The sequence below is a fragment of the Hemiscyllium ocellatum genome, chromosome 8 (genome assembly GCF_020745735.1).
Source record: "Hemiscyllium ocellatum isolate sHemOce1 chromosome 8, sHemOce1.pat.X.cur, whole genome shotgun sequence".
Taxonomy (NCBI): domain Eukaryota; kingdom Metazoa; phylum Chordata; class Chondrichthyes; order Orectolobiformes; family Hemiscylliidae; genus Hemiscyllium; species Hemiscyllium ocellatum.
Genome location: NC_083408.1, coordinates 79,234,763 through 79,254,804, shown reverse-complemented (window position 1 = coordinate 79,254,804; position 20,042 = coordinate 79,234,763). Strand labels below are relative to the sequence as shown.

Genomic DNA, 20,042 nt, shown 5'->3' with positions numbered 1-20,042 from the left:
AAAGACAATTTGCTGGTGAGTTTGGAGTTAATTGAATAAAGACAGACTTGGGTTGGAAGAAACCTTTCCAGTAAATTACCTGTTAAAATTTACATTTTATAATGATCAGTGCATATTAATATGTACTGTTTTAAACATATACAGAATATATGCTAAATAGAAATATACAATACAAAATAAGTTATACTGGATTTATATGTATTGTAGGTTAGGACTTAGCTAGAATATTGCAAGCCTCGAAGGTCCAAAAATTCACTGGAATTATTTTGGGGATGAGGGGCATAAATTTTGTCTGCAGACTTGTGAAGCTGGTTTGCTAGCTCAAAAAGATTATACATATATTTAATGTAAGATTATGAAGGATTTGTCAGTGTAGCTCAATTAAGAAAACAAAAACAGTACAATGTAACCAATTTAGAGAAAAAACACAGACCCAGTCATCACAATGCATTTGCGGGTCATGTCCCGAGTGAATGCCCAGAATTTCTTTCCACATCTAAACACTTTCAATCGTATTTGTAAAGCTTTACATTTAATAAAGAAAGTGGGGCAAGTAAGGGTAAAGGGAATAGCCAGTAAACTTATGGCAATAATCCAATTTGACTCAACAGTAAAACTGTGATGCCTAAATAAACGGAAAATTATAGATCCAAGCAGGCTAACAGTCTGCATGATTCAGAAATCTGCAGCCCTGAAAATATTTAGTGCTCTAATTATCTTGACTTATACCCTTTACAAAACTGTCAATTTCTCTGGATTTTTTTTTAAACAGATACACCAAATTCAGTTTATAGTGATTCTGGAGTTTTAAAAGTCACATTTATCTCTTCTGAGAAAGATTCTTTGCTAATTTCTTGAGAGGAATGAACAAAAAAAAAAGGTAAACGCCAAACAACCTCATGAGCCTACCCACTCAACATCACTTCCCTGCGTACTCACCAGATTCAAAATTCAATAATGGTGCAACATTCCAGAAAGTGGACAGCTCTAACTATTCACACCTCTTTGAATGCGGAAATCTCTCCTCATCACAAGCCAAAATGCCTAGCTCATTAAACCATAACTATGCCTTTTCTGTTGATTTGGAATCAAAGACCAGTTTCAGATTCACCCATCAAGGCTCTTCATATTTTTGGATGTTTCAAGTGTACCACCATTTATTCTTCAAAACTCCAGATATTATAGTCAACTTACTCATCCCCTCATTTAGGGCAATGCTCTCACACCAGAGACCAATCTTTTCAACCTTCACTATATTGCCTCCATTGCAAATAACTACTCGAAAATCCAAAATATAAAAGCTTCCCCCTTTTTTAAAAAAAAGCAGCCATGCATCTACTTCAATTAGGAGTAAAATAACTTATTAGCCCACTGAGCCAGGTGATTCGCATCAGAAATCTACAGCATTCCTGACGAAGAGTTATGCTTGGAAAGTCAATTCTCCCACTCCTTGGATGCTGCCTGACCGGCTGTGCTTTTCCAGCACCACACTTTTTGACTCTGATCTCCAGCATTTGCAGTCCTTACTTTCCATCCGACACTAGAGCATCCCAACTAGTTACCAGCGTTTCATATTGTCTTGTCCAGTGTGGTCTGAATGAGTTTTAACCAAAATCAACAAAATCTGAGACCCAGAACACTAAGTTCACTGGTTGTGATGCTGTACTTGTATATTCTCTTTTGTGTAGAGATCAAAATTACTTTTAAAATAAGTACAAAATCTTGATGGCCTTGCCTGACAATTTGGGTAAATCTTTTCACATATGCACTATAGGAGAGGATTTAGTTTGAACTCTACCTGGAAGATCAGATTCTGTGCCATCAGTCAAGATGTCCAGTAGGTTCTCTTTGGGCGGGGGGGGGGGGGTTAAGATCAGTGGTGCTGGAAAAGCACAGCAGGTCAGGCAGCATCGAGGAGTAGGAAGAGCCTTGTGGGTACTCCTGAAAAATCCCTGCAGTGTTAAATCAAAGCCTTGGTACAGAGAGTATCAAGCCAGTGGTTTAGAGGAGAGGCAATTGTAGAGGGGTTGGAGCTGCATACCATCTTACTGGCAGTAAATAGTTATGGAAAACGATAAAAATACAAATATGGGGGCCTTCTGAAGGCCTGGGTTCAAGTCAAAATACATCTGAACAAGTGGATTTAATTATTTATATGCAAAAAAATGCATTTTATAAAACTAAAAGCTTAACAAAGTTTATGTTTTCAACTGGGTCATGTGGTTTAACAAAGTGTGCTTTGGTCAATTAACAATTCAAGTTAAGCTCCAGAAACAATTTAATTTAGGTACAAAAAAAGTGAGGAACTATTTTCACTTGAAAATTAACAAAAGCAGAGAAAGATAAAGGATAGTTTTTGGAAATTAAATTACACACCAAATACTTAGGTTACAGTATAGAATTCTTGAAGAAGGGCTCATGCCCGAAACGTCAATTCTCCTGTTCAATTAGATTAGATTAGATTAGATTTACAGTATGGAAACAGGCCCTTCGGCCCAACAAGTCCACACCGACCCGCCGAAGCGCAACCCACCCATACCCCTACATTTACCCCTTACCTAACACTACGGGCAATTTAGCATGGCCAATTCACCTGACCCGCACATCTTTGTGACTGTGGGAGGAAACCGGAGCACCCGGAGGAAACCCACGCAGACACGGGGAGAACGTGCAAACTCCACACAGTCAGTCGCCTGAGTCGGGAAGTGAACCCGGGTCTCTGGCACTGTGAGGCAGCAGTGATAACCACTGTGCCACCGTTCCTTGGATGTTGCCTGACCTGCTCCGCTTTTCCAGCAACACATTTTCAGCTCTGATCTCCAGCATCTGCAGTCCTCACTTTCTCCTCCTACAGTATAGAATTTACCAAGTAAACATACAGCTACCTATTCAAGCAGACAGGTGAACCAGTAACTGTTCCACTACATACTAGTGGTATACAGTTCGGTGAAATCATGCAGCATAGGAAGATGGTCACTTCAATTTTGAAATATATTACAATTAGCCCAATGCCCTATATTTTCCTCAGAGTCCTGCATCCATTTTTCTAAAAGCACATCCAATCAAATTCGATAGCAACTTTCAGAAGGCAAGCTAATATTTATTAATTACTCCTTAATGGGTTACAATAACCCACCTTGCTTATAATTATGGGACTTGCAATTCCAGAGAACAGCTAACTCTTTGTCTTGAGTCTGGAGTCATATCCAGGCCAGAGTGACTCAATGGGTTTGTACCTAACAGACATTAGCAAACCAGATAGGTGGTCACTATCACTGAATAGTAGCTTTCCATTACAGATTTAGTGAAGTTAAACTCCCCAGCAAGACTTAACCTAGAGTCATTATACCATGTCATAAGCACTGTGCTATCACTCCAAATCCATTATAAATCCATTCCCCCTAATCTTGTCATTACCTTAAATCTGTATCGTATGAATACATGCCACCAGAAAGTTGTTTTTGAGCTACTCAAATCAAAATACCCTATTGTTTTGAATTCTTGTATTAAAAAGTATTCCCTTAATATTTTATTATTCAAAAGGAGTACAATTCCAGATTCTGATTTCCAATATCTCCTAGTTCTTGAGTCTCTCAACGTTAATATGCAGGTCAGGTGACAGTTTAAGAAGGAAATGAATGTTAACACTGCATTTGCAAGAAGGTTAGAATAGAGAGCAAGCATGTACAATACAGCTGCGGCTACGCAAGACTCTGGTCAGATTGCACTTGGAATATCATAACAGTTTCCGAATTAGCTGTGCTGGAAAAGCGCAGCAGCTCAGGCAGCAACCGAGCAGTAAAATTGACGTTTCGGGCAAAAGTCCTTCATCAGATTCCTGATAAAGGGCTTTTGCCCGAAACGTTGATTTTACTGCTCCTCGGATGCTGCCTGAACTGCTGTGCTTTTCCAGCACCACTAATCCAAAATCTGCTTTCCAGCATCGGCAGTCATTGTTTTTACCTAATATCATGGCAGTTTTGGGCCCATGTATGAGGAAAGACATGCTGGCACTGGAGGGGGTTGAGAGGAGGTTCACAAGAATTATGCCAGGAATGAAGAGTTTTAATAGTGGGCCTGAACAGGGTGGATATGGAGAAGATATTTCCACTAATGAAACAGACTTGGATCTAAGGGCATGGCCTCAAAGTGAAGGGATGACCTTTAGAATGGAGATACTGAAGAATTGCTTCAGTCAGAAGTAGTAAATCAGTGGAACTCATTGCGGCAGAAGACTGCGAAGCCAAGTCATTGAGAGTGTTTAAGATGGAGATAGATAGATTATTAATGAGTAAGGCAATCAAGAATTATGGAAAAGGCAGGAGAAGAAGTTGAAAAACGTTAGTCATGTTTGAATGTCAGAGCAGAATCAATGGGCAAATCAAAAGGTTCTATTTTTGCTCCTCTATCTTATGGTCTCAAATAACTGAAATCCTTTACCCTGATACTGTTTGGATAATCCACTCTGCATCCTCTTCAAAGCCTTATCTTCCTATATAAAATGGCACCCAAAAGTCAGACATTACTCTAACAGAGACAGAGGCAGTCACTTTCCACTGCCTTTAGTTACAGACCCATCTGCTCCAGTCACATTTTTAAGAAAGCAATAAAGTTTAATTTTTTAGCCTTTTAATTTCAATTCAACTGTTCTTTGTAGGGGGAAAGAAAATTCAGAAAGCAACCTTCTCCCAGACTCTCTTCAATCCATTCATCTCCCCACTAGCTTTGCTTTCATAACATCACACAATCTAAAGTGGCTGCATCTAGAAATACTAAATATCATCTCCATAAATCCAAATGTTTGAAAGTAGAGATACAGTGCTAATGTTATGAATATGAAGTAATTAGGATGAACAAAATTAAAAACACAAACTTGTATACCAACACCAAATTTAAGTAGGCTATGCATGACCTGTTCAAAATAATTGGACTAGAAGGTGGAGAAAAGAACAAACATTTCATTTTCATAACTGTTAAAGAACCACTAACATCTTCTGAAACTTCAACTATATAACACAAATTTATATAAAAGCAAATCTGAAATAAAAGCTAAAAGAGCTGAAGGCGGCCTGAATTTCAAAAACACTTTGTTGGTATACAAGTCTGATTTGAAAACATGATCTGATCCAGGCACAGAAAGGTAATCTACTGAATTTACATAGTTAAAAGATTGGTTAACAATGTAAATAGCCAAAATCTAGGATGCACAAAATTTTGCACATTATTGAAGATCGAGTTGGATTTTTAGTTTAGTCTCTTCTCCAGTCGGATTCTCTATGGATTCCTGCTATTTTGGGGAAGGGGGGCACTATGGGATCATACTTGCTTCTAATATTAACTTCATTGATATTGCATAGCGACACTTTGAAGGGTTTTTTTTGGGGGGTGGGGGGAAGCTTGCCAAAATACACATTGGCACATGCACAATTATAACTACTTTCACACCAATCAACCTTGCGGCTGAAGAAAAAAGTGGTGGGAAAATATGCCAGCCTATTAAAGTTTTCCCTTACATAAGACCAACTCTCACTTAGAATTTGAACACAATGGCATCTACAAAATCTTAAATACAGGACGTTAAACTGCTCGTTACAGACCTATCTCACCACCTCAAGAGCGGAAAATAATTTCATTTCAGACACGGCACCAGATCCCCGGGTGGCTAATCCTTTTTTTTAAAAAAAGGCATATACAAATTTATTTTGAGTTATCACATTGTTCCATCTTCGAAGCTTGATTAGGAAAATCAATATTTGAAAAGAAAAATAGCCAACAATACAAAACCCAAACATCGGAATTCCCTCCACCCTTTCTTTTAATTAGAAAAATACAAAAAACGGACGAACTTGATTTTCCAAATCTAACTCGCAAGGATCAGAGAGAGGAAGGAGGCAGAATTGACCAACAAAGAGCCGCTGAGATGGAGTCTCTCCGCTCCTGCTGCTGCAGCCGCCAGCGATCTCCCCCTCTCCGTACCACCCACTTCAGCGCCGCTGCGCCTCTACCGAACTTGATAGCAGCCTACCGCCCTGCACCCATTCCATTGGTCCCTCGAGCGGAATTCACCCGTCCCATTGGCTTTAGCGCCGCTGTCAATCACTAGTCCCCGCCTTCCACACTGCTCCCCTTTGCTGAGTGACGTGGTACGTGCAGCAGGTTTGGTTGCGCGGCGGCTGAAAGTCGAACTACGCCATGAGGCCTAGCGCGAGCGAGCGCCTAACGGTCAGAGCAGCGCCAAGGCCCGAAAAGCAGCAGCGCACTCGCTCCTGCACCGCCCGCCATCTTCAGCCGCCATCTTCCCCCATCGGGAAGCCATGTTTTCGGGCGGCCATACTGACATGGCGGCGCCCATAACCTGGGGAAACATGGCTTCCCTTCAAAACAAAAACATTCAGAAACCACTCGATCTCCAACCGGGCGGCGGAAAACACCGAAACCTTCGCTTCTTCACCGTTTCTTCCCCCTCCCCCTCCCGCTGCGGCGGGACACGCCCTAGAGCCGAAGAGAAAGCTCGCAAATGCGCGCATTTCGGTTCCGAGTCGTTATTTTTCATCTTCCCCATTACTCCCACATGCACCGACGCCGAGCGTTTTGTTTCCCCGTGCACTCACCCGAAGCCCACATTGTCACCGAAAATTCCCCCTCCAGGGTCTTGATCTGCACTTGCTTCTGCTCCCATTTCCTGCCGGTCCTGTCCAGCCCCCCGTCGTTCAGGTAGCTCTTCTTGGTGGCCTTCTTACCGGCCCCTTTCTTGATGCGGCTCTTGCCGGAGACGGCCGTCACCAGAGTCTGTTCGATGAACTCCTCCTCGGCGCCCGCCGACGGCACCGGGATCAGGATCTGGTCTTCGTAGCCGTCCTCGGCCCTCAGCTCGGCGTCGTCCCCGACCACCTCTTCCCGCGTCTGCACCAGGATCACCTCCTGGTGGACCTGGCTCGGGTCGTCGCTGAGAGGCTGCAGGGCGATCATGGGCTGGTGCACATCGCCTTCCACCACCGTGGTCTCGATCGTTTCCACCGGGATCGTCTCCACTTCGATCTCGTGGAGCTCCACGATCTCGGCCGGCATCTCCGAGCCGTCCGCGGCGATGTATAAAGTGTCGCCCGAAGCCATGCTTTTTTTTCTCAGATTTTAGAGATTTTAAGGAGAGAAAAAAGAGACACCCCACAGAATTCGAGCTCCTTCCCTTTCAGTTTCCTCCCCGTGCTTTATCCCACCAACAATTAACTAGAAAATATCAGCAGCAAATCTCGCAACAAAAAAAAACGGCAGCCACCATCCGCTCGGGCGCTGCGAGCAACTACCGCGAGACTTCATTCCACTTCCTGTCCTTCATGATTTGCCCTTGTTGCCATGTGCCAATAGATAGCACTAATGCAAAAAAAAATACACCTTACACTTCAGAGCCACCAGGCTTTCAACCCAGCACTCTCAGCTCATCTCAGTACAGCCTGCCACCCTCAATGCAATCTCCTTATTTAATAAAAATACAGAAATACACTAATTTTCTCAGCGGTCTGTCCTTTGTTTTTATTTCAACTTGCGTCGAGTTCTCTTTAGCGCTCACCTGTTTGGACCTTTGCCAATCTGACTCTTTCTGGAGCACGCCCACACCCATCCCATGGGTGCAGTACGTTGCAGAGCGGTTTTATTTTGCCGTTCCTGCGTTGTTGCTGCTTTGAGGTAGGTGAATGAACTGGTAGCGCTCACAAGCAGCGCTGACAGTGAAGCTGCACACACGTTCACATTAAGCACAAGACAGCATGGGCATCAAAATGAAACGACACGATTTTGAATGGGTGTACACGGACCAGCCTCATACGCAAAGGAGAAAAGAAATGTTGGGTACGTCTGGTCTTTTAAAACAAAATCAAGTAAAAGTTTGTCTTCAAATGTGATTTTTTTAGATCTTTCATTTTCCAAATTATCCATTCTTATACAAATCCAGCTAAGGCATGTTCTGAATAATAATTTTCAACAGTTTGCTTTATAATTCGAAGTGAATGTAACTCAATCTGAGTTTTGTTTTGTTTTCCCATGAACGGGGAAATGCTGGTATTTGAAGAGGAAATCAAGGCGAGCAGCCTGCACCCTTTTTTAATCGTTGAATCAACTTGTGTGTTTTCCAAGTCAGATTAAAACTTTCTCTTCCTTCTCCAGTCAGCATATTATGTGCTTATATCGTCCAATTCATCACTATTTACAGTCATTTTTCTCAAGGGTCCCCCACTGTGTCAGTCAAGTATAAGATTGCGAACTTGTGCAGGTATTTGAGTACATTTGACAACATTCCGCTTGTCGCTGAATGCCAGGTATAGCTGAACGAAATCGTATGTTTTAATACGTATTTGTTTCAAAGAAACGGTTAGCATTATTTGAAGAGGTCATTAAGTTTTGACCGTACCTAAGACGAGGCAAATTTGTTCGACCCAGTCCACAGTCCATCTAAAATCAGCGTGGGAATAAGATTTTTAGAGTTTCCGACGAGAAATCTAGACATTTCCGTGATCTGAGTCCGATTTTCATTCCAACTATGGAAATACTCAAAATCAGCCAGTATGGGAGATAACGTTTATGTGTGGGGCGTGGGTGGTCTTTTTTGAAAGATTTGAGCTGTTAATTTCGGTGTAACAAACCCATGAACGTAGGAATCACGATCTTTATAGAGTTGGGTGGGGCGAGAGAAAGGATCGTCCAGGTAGGGCAGGAAACTTTGTGCCGACTGGTGCAGTGACACCTGTTGCAAATTTTGCATGGATCGTGTACATCATTGTAAATTACTTTGCAAATGTCAAACACAATCAAGTGTTTGGGCGCCGAGGCGCATTTCATTGATTTGAAGGGCTTGAATATTTGCAAAAAATAATAAATTGTTAAATTTGCCACCGTTGAAAATGTTTTAAAAGTTTGTGGCCACTATATTGTTGATTTTATTTTGTCCAAACTTACTTTGTACAGTATCTCCCTGTTTTCCCCGAATTGTGGATTAGCAATGCCCAAACTAATTTCTGTCCAAGCCTGAGTAGGTGAACAGCTACAGTCTTACCGTCACCGTTCTCCCAAACTGTATATATTTGTGTGTGAGAGATTGCACGCCCAACCAGGTTTCTATGTACAAGTGGAGGGGTTAACATTAAAAGTGGTCTAAAACAGAATTTGGAAGATGGAAGTCTTTTTGGCATTGTTCTCATCTACCTTAGACAATCGTTCATTTAGCTATTGGAAACCAGCCAAATAGAAACATGAACTTTTCTGTTCAGCCACTTGTTGCCTATTAATTTTTATTTGTCAAAACCAGAGGATTAGTTCCCCGTTACTGGATAAACTGCATTTTTAAAAAATAGTTCGCTATTCCCAGCATATGCAAGATGGGATAAATAATGACTGAAGTTGGGAGTAATCGGGTCGTGGCAGGGTGTCTCTTGATATTGGAGAGTGTGCACTGTTGAGATTTACGGCGAAAACAAAGAAAGCCTTGTTATTTCTGGTTGGCCAATATCAGTCCAGCGCCTGTAGAACGGGTCATGGCTCTACTCGATTTCAAATGAATAGATCACAATTTTATAAACTGAAACTTCGGAGCGAGATACATTTCGGGAAAATACTCTGGGGGCTAAATGCGAAAAACATGCGGAAGGTGTTCGAAAATTCGGAATCCCTGGGCTTGGCGATCAGTGAAATTTAATCTTGAGTAAATTTCACATTAGTTTCAGGGAATTTTCAAGTTTCATTGCCAAGGGCCACAAATTATTTAATCCCGTTAGAATGTAATATTGCCTCTACTTCGAATAAAAGCAGCAGTTAAAGTGTACAAATATAGCATTTTTTAAAAACAAGATCTCAATAAATTCCAGTCTGCCCCTAAGCATTGTTTTACTGTTCAGTAGAGATTGAATCTTAATTAAATACAATTTACGCTAATTGAACGCGGTTGAGAAAAGGCTGTAATGTATATAGTTCTCATTATTAAGGGGAGAGGTCGATTCCAAAATATTTGCTTGGAAGAAAGTCAGACTTTGTAACGTCATGCCATTGTTAGGTGGGTATCAGCACTCATTCTTATCTCCATTTGAATGGGAATTTCTCATTTGCTTTGTGTATCTGGGGATCAGTTGAATAATATGCAGAAACTAATTTGAACGTAATAATTTCCCTAGTGTGAATGAGCAGGATCATTGTATCCAGTACGTGGATGCCCACCATTGATTCCCTTCAAAATTCAAGTAACTTGAGCAACCCATTGGAAACAAAATATGGGAATGTCTGAATGTAGCAAGCTGGTTGGGTTCTGTAAATGATTAAAGACCTTTCATAATATGCAATACATTATTGTTACTGAACAAAACCAGACTATTTCCAAGGTTATTAAAACATTGGCCATTTGATGTTTGGAGTTAATATCATTTAATATAAAATTAGAACACATGTAGTGTTTCATAATAAATAATTTTTGTCTTAAATGTTTAGCAAATAATTCACCCATTATTTATGACACCAAATTAGCAGTTGTTGTGTGGCATTGTAAATATGCCATAGTCAATCTTTGTCCATAACACAGTTCTGCAATGACTTTCATTGAGGTCACAGTTGAACTGCCTGCAACCTCTGACATGGTTGATCACACCATGTCTCCTCCAAAGTCCCTCCACTATTATCCATTTAGGTAGGACTGCATTCATCAAATTCCATTCTCATTTATTCAGTCAGAGCCAGAGATGCATTTGCTATGGCTTCTTTTCCAATCCTGCAGCTTTACCTTTGGTGTCCACAAAGGACCCATCCTTTGCTTGTTCATCTACATGCTGCCACTCAGTAACATCACAAAAAATGAAGCTTATGGTAGCTACGAAGGCTCAAAACAATGGATGCCCAAGATGAATATATAAAGTGCAATGAGTTGCTTAAAAAGAAACTAGAAAAACAATGAGGGGCATGAAAAAAAATATGGATAACGTTTTGAATGAATTAGCATTGAGGTTTTAGCATTTTTAGTAGGTTTGACATTGAATAAATATCCAGGGCAAAATGAAATGTATCACAGATCATTGCAGAGAAGGAGGAAATTGCAAGGCTCTGGTATTAACTTTCAAACTCCCTCTGGTCACAGAGGAAAATTAATGTGGTGACATTATTCAAAATGGGTGTGTCAGGATAAACCAGGAAGCTACAGGCCAGTGATTCTGACATCTGTGGTAGACAAGCTATTGGAAAAATTTCTGAAGGAAGCAATTAATTATGGCAGATATATTTCTTAACTCCATTCTCCTGCCTTCTCCCCATAGCCCTTGATTCCCTTAGTAATCAAGAACTTATCTATCTGAATTAGATACACTCAATGACTCTCAGCCATCTGCGGCAATGAGTTCCACAGATTAATTATCTTCGAGTTGAAAAATTCTTCCTCATCTCAGTTCTGCAGGGTCATCTCTTCATTCTGAGGCTGTTCCTTGGGTCCTGGTCTCTCCTAGTGGAAATATTTTCTCTACATCCTTTCTAACCAGGTCCTTCAGTATTCTGTAACTATCAATCAGATTCTGCCCTCAGCCTTCGAAGCTACATCAAGCATAGATCCTCAACACTTCCCCATATGACAAACCCTTCTTCCCTGGCATCATTCTCGTAAACATCCTTTAGAAATTCCCTCCAACACCAGCATGTCTTCCCTTAGAAATAGGGCCCAAAACTGCTCACAATATTCCAAATGTGGTCTAACCAAAGCCTTTTATAACCTCAGCAGTACATCTCTTGCATTCTGGCCCTCTTGATTGCATTTGCCTTCCTAACTGTCAGTTGAACTTGCATGTTAACCTTAAGTCAGCAGCTGAAACACTCATTCATGCTTTTGTTATCTCTGGAAACTTTGATTATTGTGCACTTTTGGCTGGCTTCCAGTGTGCTATTACCCAAAACTTGAGATCATCCAAAACAGCCTGTGCTATAACTCACAACAAGTCTACTCAGCTACTACCTTTGTCCTTGGTAACCGATATTAACTCAGGTAAATAAGGGCTTGATTTAAAATTCTCAACCTCTGTTTGAAATCCCCCCATCTCTGTAATTTCCTCCACCCCATGAACCTCTGAGACACTTGTGCTCCTTTCATTATGGGCTCTCCAACATTTCCAATTTTTAAATACTCCACTACAAGAACTTGTAACTTCCATAGATCTGGAATTCCTTCTCTAACGCTCTCTGCCTGTCTTTCTCTCTTTGCTCCTTTGCAATATTCCGTAAAATCCCATCACTTTGACTAAGCTTTTTGTCACCAGCTGTAATACTTATTTACATTGCTTGCTATCAAATTTTGTTTTAGTAATTTTTGCTGTGAAACAACTTGGGACATTTTACTATTTTTAAGGGCACTATATAAAGTGCTTTGATTAGGGATTTTGCGTTTTTGATAAGGGATAGCATTACAGCTGTACTTAGGGAGGATATTCCCGGAAATACATCCAGGGAAGTTATTTGGGTGGAACTGAGAAATAAGAAAGGGATGATTACCTTATTGGGATTGTACTATAGACCCCCTAATAGTCAGAGGGAAATTGAGAAACAAATTTGTCAGGAGATCTCAATTATCTGTAAGAATAATAGGGTGGTTATGGTAGGGGATTTTAACTTTCCAAACATAGACTGGGACTGCGATGGTGTTAAGGATTTAGATGGACAGAAATTTGTTAGGTGTATACAAGAAAATTTTCTGATTCAGTCTGTGGATATACCCTACTAAAGAAGGTGCAAAACCTGACCTACTCTTGGAAATAAGGCAGGGCAAGTGACTGAGGTGTCAGTGGTGGTGCACTTTGGGGCCAGCGACCATAATTCTATTAGTTTTTAAATAGTGATAGAAAAGGATAGAGCAGATCTAAAAGTTGAAGTTCTAAATTGGAGAAAGGCCAATTTTGATGGTATTAGGCAAGAACTTTCAAAAGCTGATTGGGCACAGATATTCGCTGGTAAAGGGATGGCTGAAAAATGGGAAGCCTTCAGAAATGAGATGACAAGAAACCAGAGAAAGTATATTCCTGTTAGGGTGGAAAGAAAGGCTGGGAGGTACAGGGAATGCTGGATGAATAAAGAAATGGAGGGTTTGGTTAAGAAAAAAAAGGAAGTATATGTCAGGAATAGACAGGATAGATCGATTGAATCCTTAGAAAAGTATAAAGGCAGTAGGAGAATACTTGAGAGAAATCAGGAGGGCAAAAAGGGGATATGAGATAGCTTTGGCAAATAGAGTTAAGGAGAATCCAAAGTGTTTTTACAAATACATTAAGGACAAAAGGGTAACTAGGGAGAGAATAGGGCCTCTCAAAGATAAGCAAGGTGGCCTTTGTGTGGAGTCGCAGGAGATGGGGCAGATACTTAACAAGTATTTTGCATCAGTATTTACTGTGGAAAATGACATAGAAGATATAGAATGTAGGGTGACATCTTGCAAAATGTCCAGATTACAGAGGAGGAAGAGTTGGATCTCTTGAAATGCATAAAATCCCCAGGACCTGATCAGGTGTACCCAAGAATTCTGTGGGAGGCTAGGGAAGTGACTGCTGGGTCTCTTGCTGAGATATTTGTGTCATCCATCGTCACAGGTGAGTTCCTGGAAGTCTGGAGGTTGGCAAATGTGGTGCCATTATTTAAGAAGGGTGGTAAGGACAATACAGGGTACTATAGACCAGTGAGCCTGATGTCGGTGGTGGGCAAGTTGTTGGAGGGAATCCTGAAGGACAGGATTTACATGTATTTGGAAAGGCAAGGACTGATTAGGGATAATCAACATGGCTTTGTGCATGGGAAATCATGTCTCACAAACTTGATTGAGTTTTTCTGAAGTAGTAACAAAGAGGATTGATGAGGGCAGAGCTTAGATGTGATCTATATGGACTTCAGTAAGGCATTCGACAAGGTTCCCCATGGGAGACTGATTAGCAAGGTTAGATCTCATGGAATACAGGGAGAACTAGCCATTTGAATACAGAACTTGCTCAACAGTAGAAGACAGAGGGTGGTGGTGGAAGGTTGTTTTTCAGACTGGAGGCCTGTGACCAGTGGAGTGCCACAAGGATCGATGCTGGGTCCACTACTTTTCATCATTTATATAAATGATTTGAATGTGAGCATAAGAGGTATAGTTAGTAGGTTTGCTGATTACACCAAAATTGGAGGTGTACTGGACAGCAAAGAAGGTGGCCTCTTTACAACAAGATCTTGATCAGATGAGCCAATGGGCTGAGAAGTGGCAGATGGAGTTAATTTAGATAAATGTGAGGTGCTGCATTTTGGGAAAGCAAATCTTAGCAGGACTTATACACTTAATGGTAAGGTCCTAGGGAGTGTTGCTGAACAAAGAGACCTTGGAGTGAAGGTTCATAGCTCCTTGAAAGTGGAGTCGCAGGTAGATAAGATAGTGAAGAAGGCGTTTGGTATGCTTTCCTTTATTGGTCAGAGTATTGAGTACAGGAGTTGGGAGGTCATGTTGCGGCTGTACAGGACATCGGTTAGGCCACTTTTGAATATTGTGTGCAATTCCGGTCTGCTTCCTTTCGGAAAGATGTTATGAAACTGGAAAGGGTTCAGAAAAGATTTACAAAGATATTGCCAGGTTTGGAGGATTTGAGCTATAGGGAGAGGTTCAATAGGCTGGGACTGTTTTCCCCGGAGCGTCAGAGGCTGAGAGGTGACCTTATAGAGGTTTATAAAATCATGAGTGGGCATGGATACGGTAAATAGACAAAGTCTTTTCCCTGGGGTGTGGGTAAGTCCAGAACTAGAGGACATAGGTTTAGGATGTGAGGGGAAAGATATAAAAGAGACCTAAGGGGCAACCTTTTCATGCAGAGGATGGTACATGTATGGAATGAGCTGCCAGAGGAAGTGATGGAGGCTAGTACAATTGCAACATTTATTGGGCATTTGGATGGGTATATGAAAAGTGAGGATTTGGAGTTATATGGGCCAGGCGCTGGCAGGTGGGACTAGATTGGGTTGGGATATCTGGTCAGCAATGATGAGTTGGACCGAATAATCTGTTTCCATACTGTACATCTCTATGACTCTAAATGCAAGTCACTGTTATTTTGTGACAAATAATTTAGAGTTCTGATGTTTATGCCAGGAAGTTTATAATTACAATTTATAATTTATGTCATCATTTTAAACAATCAATGTACATTTTTTAGATGACTCCAAACTGGGAGGGACAATTGAGTTTAAATAAAATACATAATGAGTTCAGAAAGTGTGTGAGTAGAAAGGGCAAAAGCAGAGGAAATTATATGCCAAAAGCTGTAAAGTATTGCTTATGGAAGAGAAAATTGGTGGACCTGAATTTATGAATTTTGCTAATGAAAAAACTGAATAAGACCCAAGTATGACTAACTTCTCAACATGTCCAATCTCTTCAGAGCAACAACCACGGCAAATAGAATGCTTAATTTTATAGCAAAACCAGTTCATTTTTAACAAAAGGAAGGTATGGTCAAATCTCTGCATAGACCATATATTCAATGCTAGCTCCAGTACTATCAATGGGATGAGGAAAGAATACCAAGCACTGAGGACAGTTCAGGGATGAACTCTTCCCAGTCCCACATACATTCTAATTTCAATTTCCATCACTCTGCAGCTCCACTGCTATCTTCACCCATGATTTTCCTAATTTATTTCCTCCACAAAACTCTTTTTTTTCCCTTTGTATTCCCTTGTGACTTCCACACTAGTTGCTAATATTAAAAGTTCCATTTGTTTGGGTACCAGCAATTTCCTAAAAAGAGGTCATTGCTCTGTTTGTTCCTTCCAAATATTTTCTGAACTGCTCTCTCCCATGATTATTCTCAATCCTGTCAGAAATCCCTGTTGGAATCAATTCAGTTCCATTTTCTTAAGATTGGGGATGTTTGGAAGGCATGTTGAGCCTAAATGGTGACATTTGTTTCTCTGAGAGAGAATGCACTGGTTCAAGTTCTACTCAAAAGATTTATCTAGGTGAACAGTTACCTTGTGAATCTTACTGTGAATCCTCTAGCAAAGATGCCTACCTTGAAAAAGTTCTCCTCCTCTCTCCACAAGAATCTCAGTGATTGTTTCTCTCACTGCAACTCCCAGGTCATCTCCTTTGTCCTGAGTCCTGATGAAGGGCTTTTACCCAAAACGTCGATTTTCCTGCTCCTCAGATGCTGCCTGACCGGCTGTGTTTTTCCAGCACCTCTCTAATCTAGACTCACCTTGTGAAGAGCTTTCCATCTGGCAAGATGTTAAACCAAAAATCCATGTGCTTTCTTCAATGTTTGTAAAGGATCTCACGGTAGCACTTTAATGAAGAGCAGGAAGGTCTCTCTGGTGTCCTCCACGATACTTATCCCTTCATCGATGTTCCTAAAACAAATAATCCAGCCATTATTATGTTGATGTATCTGGGGCCTTGTGTGCAAATTGGCTGCAGAATCTCTTACATGACAGCACTCAGTATGTTTCACAAGTACTCTCAAATGTCTTTAGGTAATGAAAGGTGCTATGTATTTGCAACCATTCCTAAATATGTTAATTTCAGTGAGAAAACTGAAAGATTTAGTACAGTTAAATATTTCTAAAAGAAGATGCAATTCCTGCTCCTTCTATCCCCTCCCCAACCAATCACTAGTCACATTTTTGGTGCACAAGAGCATCGAAATTCAAACTACTTTCCTCTTCAAATTTGATTAAGGATAGCTAAGTATATATCAACTTATACCATTATGGAACCAAAAATAATAGCTAATAGTTAAGGTTAAGTACTCACCTATATTAAAAGTACTTAATAATGTATCAGATATTCTCTGATTGATTGGTTCAAAACTTCACAACACAGCTGCACTGCACTGAAAAAGAAGTAGATGTCTGTACTTTTCAGATTGTGAAATTTCCTCACTATTCATTTTTTTACTTCCTCTCCACAGATATATCTTCAGCAAAGACGGTGAAGGTGTATCTGTGAAGAAGAAGTAAAGCTTGTAATCATTTGTATGTTTAGTGTTGCAAATTTGTGATGGCTTATGAGATTAGAATTTTAATAATCACATTGTGCACTAGTTTTGGGAACTATTTAAGAAAACAGGAATTGAATGCACGCAAAATCATAAGTCTTTAGCTGACACAACACAAATGCAGTAGTTTGTTGGAGTTTCCATGTCACCTTTTTTGATAGATATTGTGTGTCGATATTTGGGTGGGGACTGGAGTGGGAGAATGTTGCTCTCACTCACTTTTGGCATAATTGCAAAGTAATTTAACAAAGGGTTGTGCTCATGAGTGTCATTACAGCATACATTGATGTCTGGATTTTAACCTGGAGTGGGGGTGCAGTTGGTGTGTTCCCACCCACTGCTTCTTTCTTTCAGTGTAAAGCAGAATCAATAGTTAGAATACTTGACAACAAATTTCATTCTGGGGATTGAAAGACTGATATGATAACAAACATGCTGGCAGCAATGGGCAACAATCAACACCCAGACAAATTGCAGGCAAGCACTTTTTAAAAACAAATCCTTAGGTTCCTTCTGGGTCAGCAAGGAAACAATAGTGAGAGACAAAATTAGTACATTAGTGAGTTTGGGGTGGGGGGAGTGGCGCGGGGATCTTAGACTGAAGGATTAACATGTAGAGACAATTTAGATTGAGTGGAAAAAAACGGCAGGGGGCAGGAAATATTGTTATAAGCTAGCTGTAGGCCACCAAACAATAGTGGTAATCTTGAGCATGCATAAATCAGGAAATTATAGATGCATGCATCATGGACAGTGCAGTAATGCTAACTGACCTCAATGTACATTTCGACTGGGTAAATCAAATCAGAGCTAATACTGTCAAAGATAAATTCCCAGAATTTGTACAAGATGGATTTCTGGAGTAGTACATTGACGAGTCAACTAGAGATTGTGCCCTTTAGATTTAGTGTTAAATAACAAGAAAGGGGTGATTGATAATCTTTCTATAAAGGAGCCTTTGGAAAACAGTGACAATAATATACCAAAATTTCACATTGGTATAAATTCAATGTAGTTCATTCTGAAACAAGGGGTCTTAAATATGAGGAAAGGAAACTATGAAGAGCAAGTTAGCTATGGTGAATTGGGAAAATACACTAAAATATTTGTTAGTAGAGAGGAAATGGTTGTATATTATGACAATACCACACGATCTACAGCAGATACCTACAGGGCAGCATGGTGGATCAGTGGTGAACACTGCTGCCTCACAGTGCTAGAGACCTAGGTTCAATTTTCAGTCTTGGGCAACTGTTGTGTTCTCCCTGTGATTGTGTGGGTCTCCTCCAGGTGCTCTGGTTTCCTCCGATAGTCCAAAGATGCGCAGGTTAGGTGGATTGGCCATGCTAAATTGCCCATAGTGTACAGGATAGTGTAGATTAAGTGGGTTAACCATGGGAAATACAGAGCTGCAGGGATGTGGGGGAGTTGGGGGTGGAGGCGGACGGAATCTGGGTGGGATGCACTTTGGAGAGTCAGTGTAGACTCGATGGGCTGAATTACCTGCTTATACACTGTCGGAATTTCATTATTCCGCCAGAAGTAACAGAATTTTGAATGATAACCACAAATGCATTTCAAATCTTTATTGCCACCTCCTTCAGCGTTCTCAAATCATCTGATTGCTCAGCTTTCAATCCAGTTAATTTTTCAATGACTGTTTCTTGATTTTTTTTGCTGCTCAGTTTCAAATACCCATTGATTACTTAGCATCTCTGGAAGATGTTCTGTATCTTCTTCAGTGAAAGTAATGCAAAATAACTGTGTATTTTATCTATCATTTCCCTGTTCTCCAATAGAAATTCTCTCGTCTCCTTTGTAATAGGACCACATGCGTCTTAATCCTGTCCATTTCACATACTTAAGGAAGCTTTTATAATCTGCATTTATGTTTCTCACTGACTTATTTTCCATTTTTTCATCAAATTTTTACTCCTCCTCTGCTGAAATGTAAATTACTGCCAATCCTTAGACATATCACTCATCATGGCTTCCTTGTAAACAATGCCCATTGATCTAATGCAATTTTTAACTTATCATGTTTGCCGTTGTTGATTCACCTTTCACTTTGGGATAAGGGATAGGCCACTTAAAGCTGAGATGAGGAGAAATTTATTTGCTCAGAGAGTGGGGAATCTTTGGAATTCTCTACCACAGAGGGTTGTGGGTGCTCAATCAATGAGCATGTCCAAAATAGAAATCAATACCTTTCTGGAGGCTAATGACATCAAAGCATATGGAAATATTGCAGGAGGCTCGATGGGCTGAATGGCCAACTCCTGTTCCTATGTTCAATCTTCCTTTGAAATCTTGAGCCTCCACTTTCCCAAGTTTTTCCTCCATCCCTTTTCCTGAAGATCACGCTCACTTCATTTGATGGGAACAATTTATTTATGACTCTCAACAGATGGGTTGCTCCCATCTACTGTCTCTTAGATTATCCCTAAGATAGGGATAGAGTGTAAGGGTGTGGGAGTTAAGTCTTCTCATCCTGAACTAAGGTAACTCACAAAACATTTCTTGTTCAGCTTTACAACTCTGTGATATTTATGCCAACTTCTAATTAGTCTTAGATTTTATGGGCTCTCATGAGCCACATGATAAGGAAAACCATAAACATCACTGAATCTAAATAACTCACTGGAAGCCCAATTCAGAAGTCAGAGTTGGAGTTCCAGTCTGCAATTGCTGGATTATATGGGTTCAAACTCTGCACCTTCTAATTCAGAGATACCAGCCAGACCTTTGGCTCATTTAAGCCTCAGAATGTTGGTCAAAATTTGAAGCCACTTGTAATTAAATAGCCAATTGACTCTCACGAGCAAAACTCACAACTCAATGAAGCCTTCATGTCCAGGATGGCAAAGAGGGTGCAACACTCAAATTGTGTATGTATCATTAAAATGATACAATTAGCATTAATAGCACTGAGCTGTGCTGACATTATACCCAACCATTGTGCTTCTCTATCTCTATATTCGACTTTATGAGATTGCTTAAAAACTACACCTTTTGGTCACCTAT

General features: G+C 40.5%; 2 protein-coding genes across 2 annotated transcripts in view; one reads left to right on the top strand and one right to left on the bottom strand.

Moving 5' to 3' along the window:
* yy1a (YY1 transcription factor a) overlaps nt 1–7,307 on the bottom strand; it is a 43,932-nt gene extending 36,625 nt beyond the window's left edge. Inside the window, exon 1 of the mRNA XM_060829261.1 lies at nt 6,612–7,307. Within this exon, the coding sequence (XP_060685244.1) occupies nt 6,612–7,113 (502 nt within the window). The 5' untranslated portion in view covers nt 7,114–7,307. The remainder of the gene's footprint in view (nt 1–6,611) is intronic.
* A 328-nt stretch (nt 7,308–7,635) lies between these two features.
* The window catches only part of degs2 (delta(4)-desaturase, sphingolipid 2), a 54,235-nt gene continuing 41,828 nt past the window's right edge, over nt 7,636–20,042 (top strand). The window contains exon 1 of the mRNA XM_060829262.1: nt 7,636–7,845. Within this exon, the coding sequence (XP_060685245.1) occupies nt 7,764–7,845 (82 nt within the window). The 5' untranslated portion in view covers nt 7,636–7,763. The remainder of the gene's footprint in view (nt 7,846–20,042) is intronic.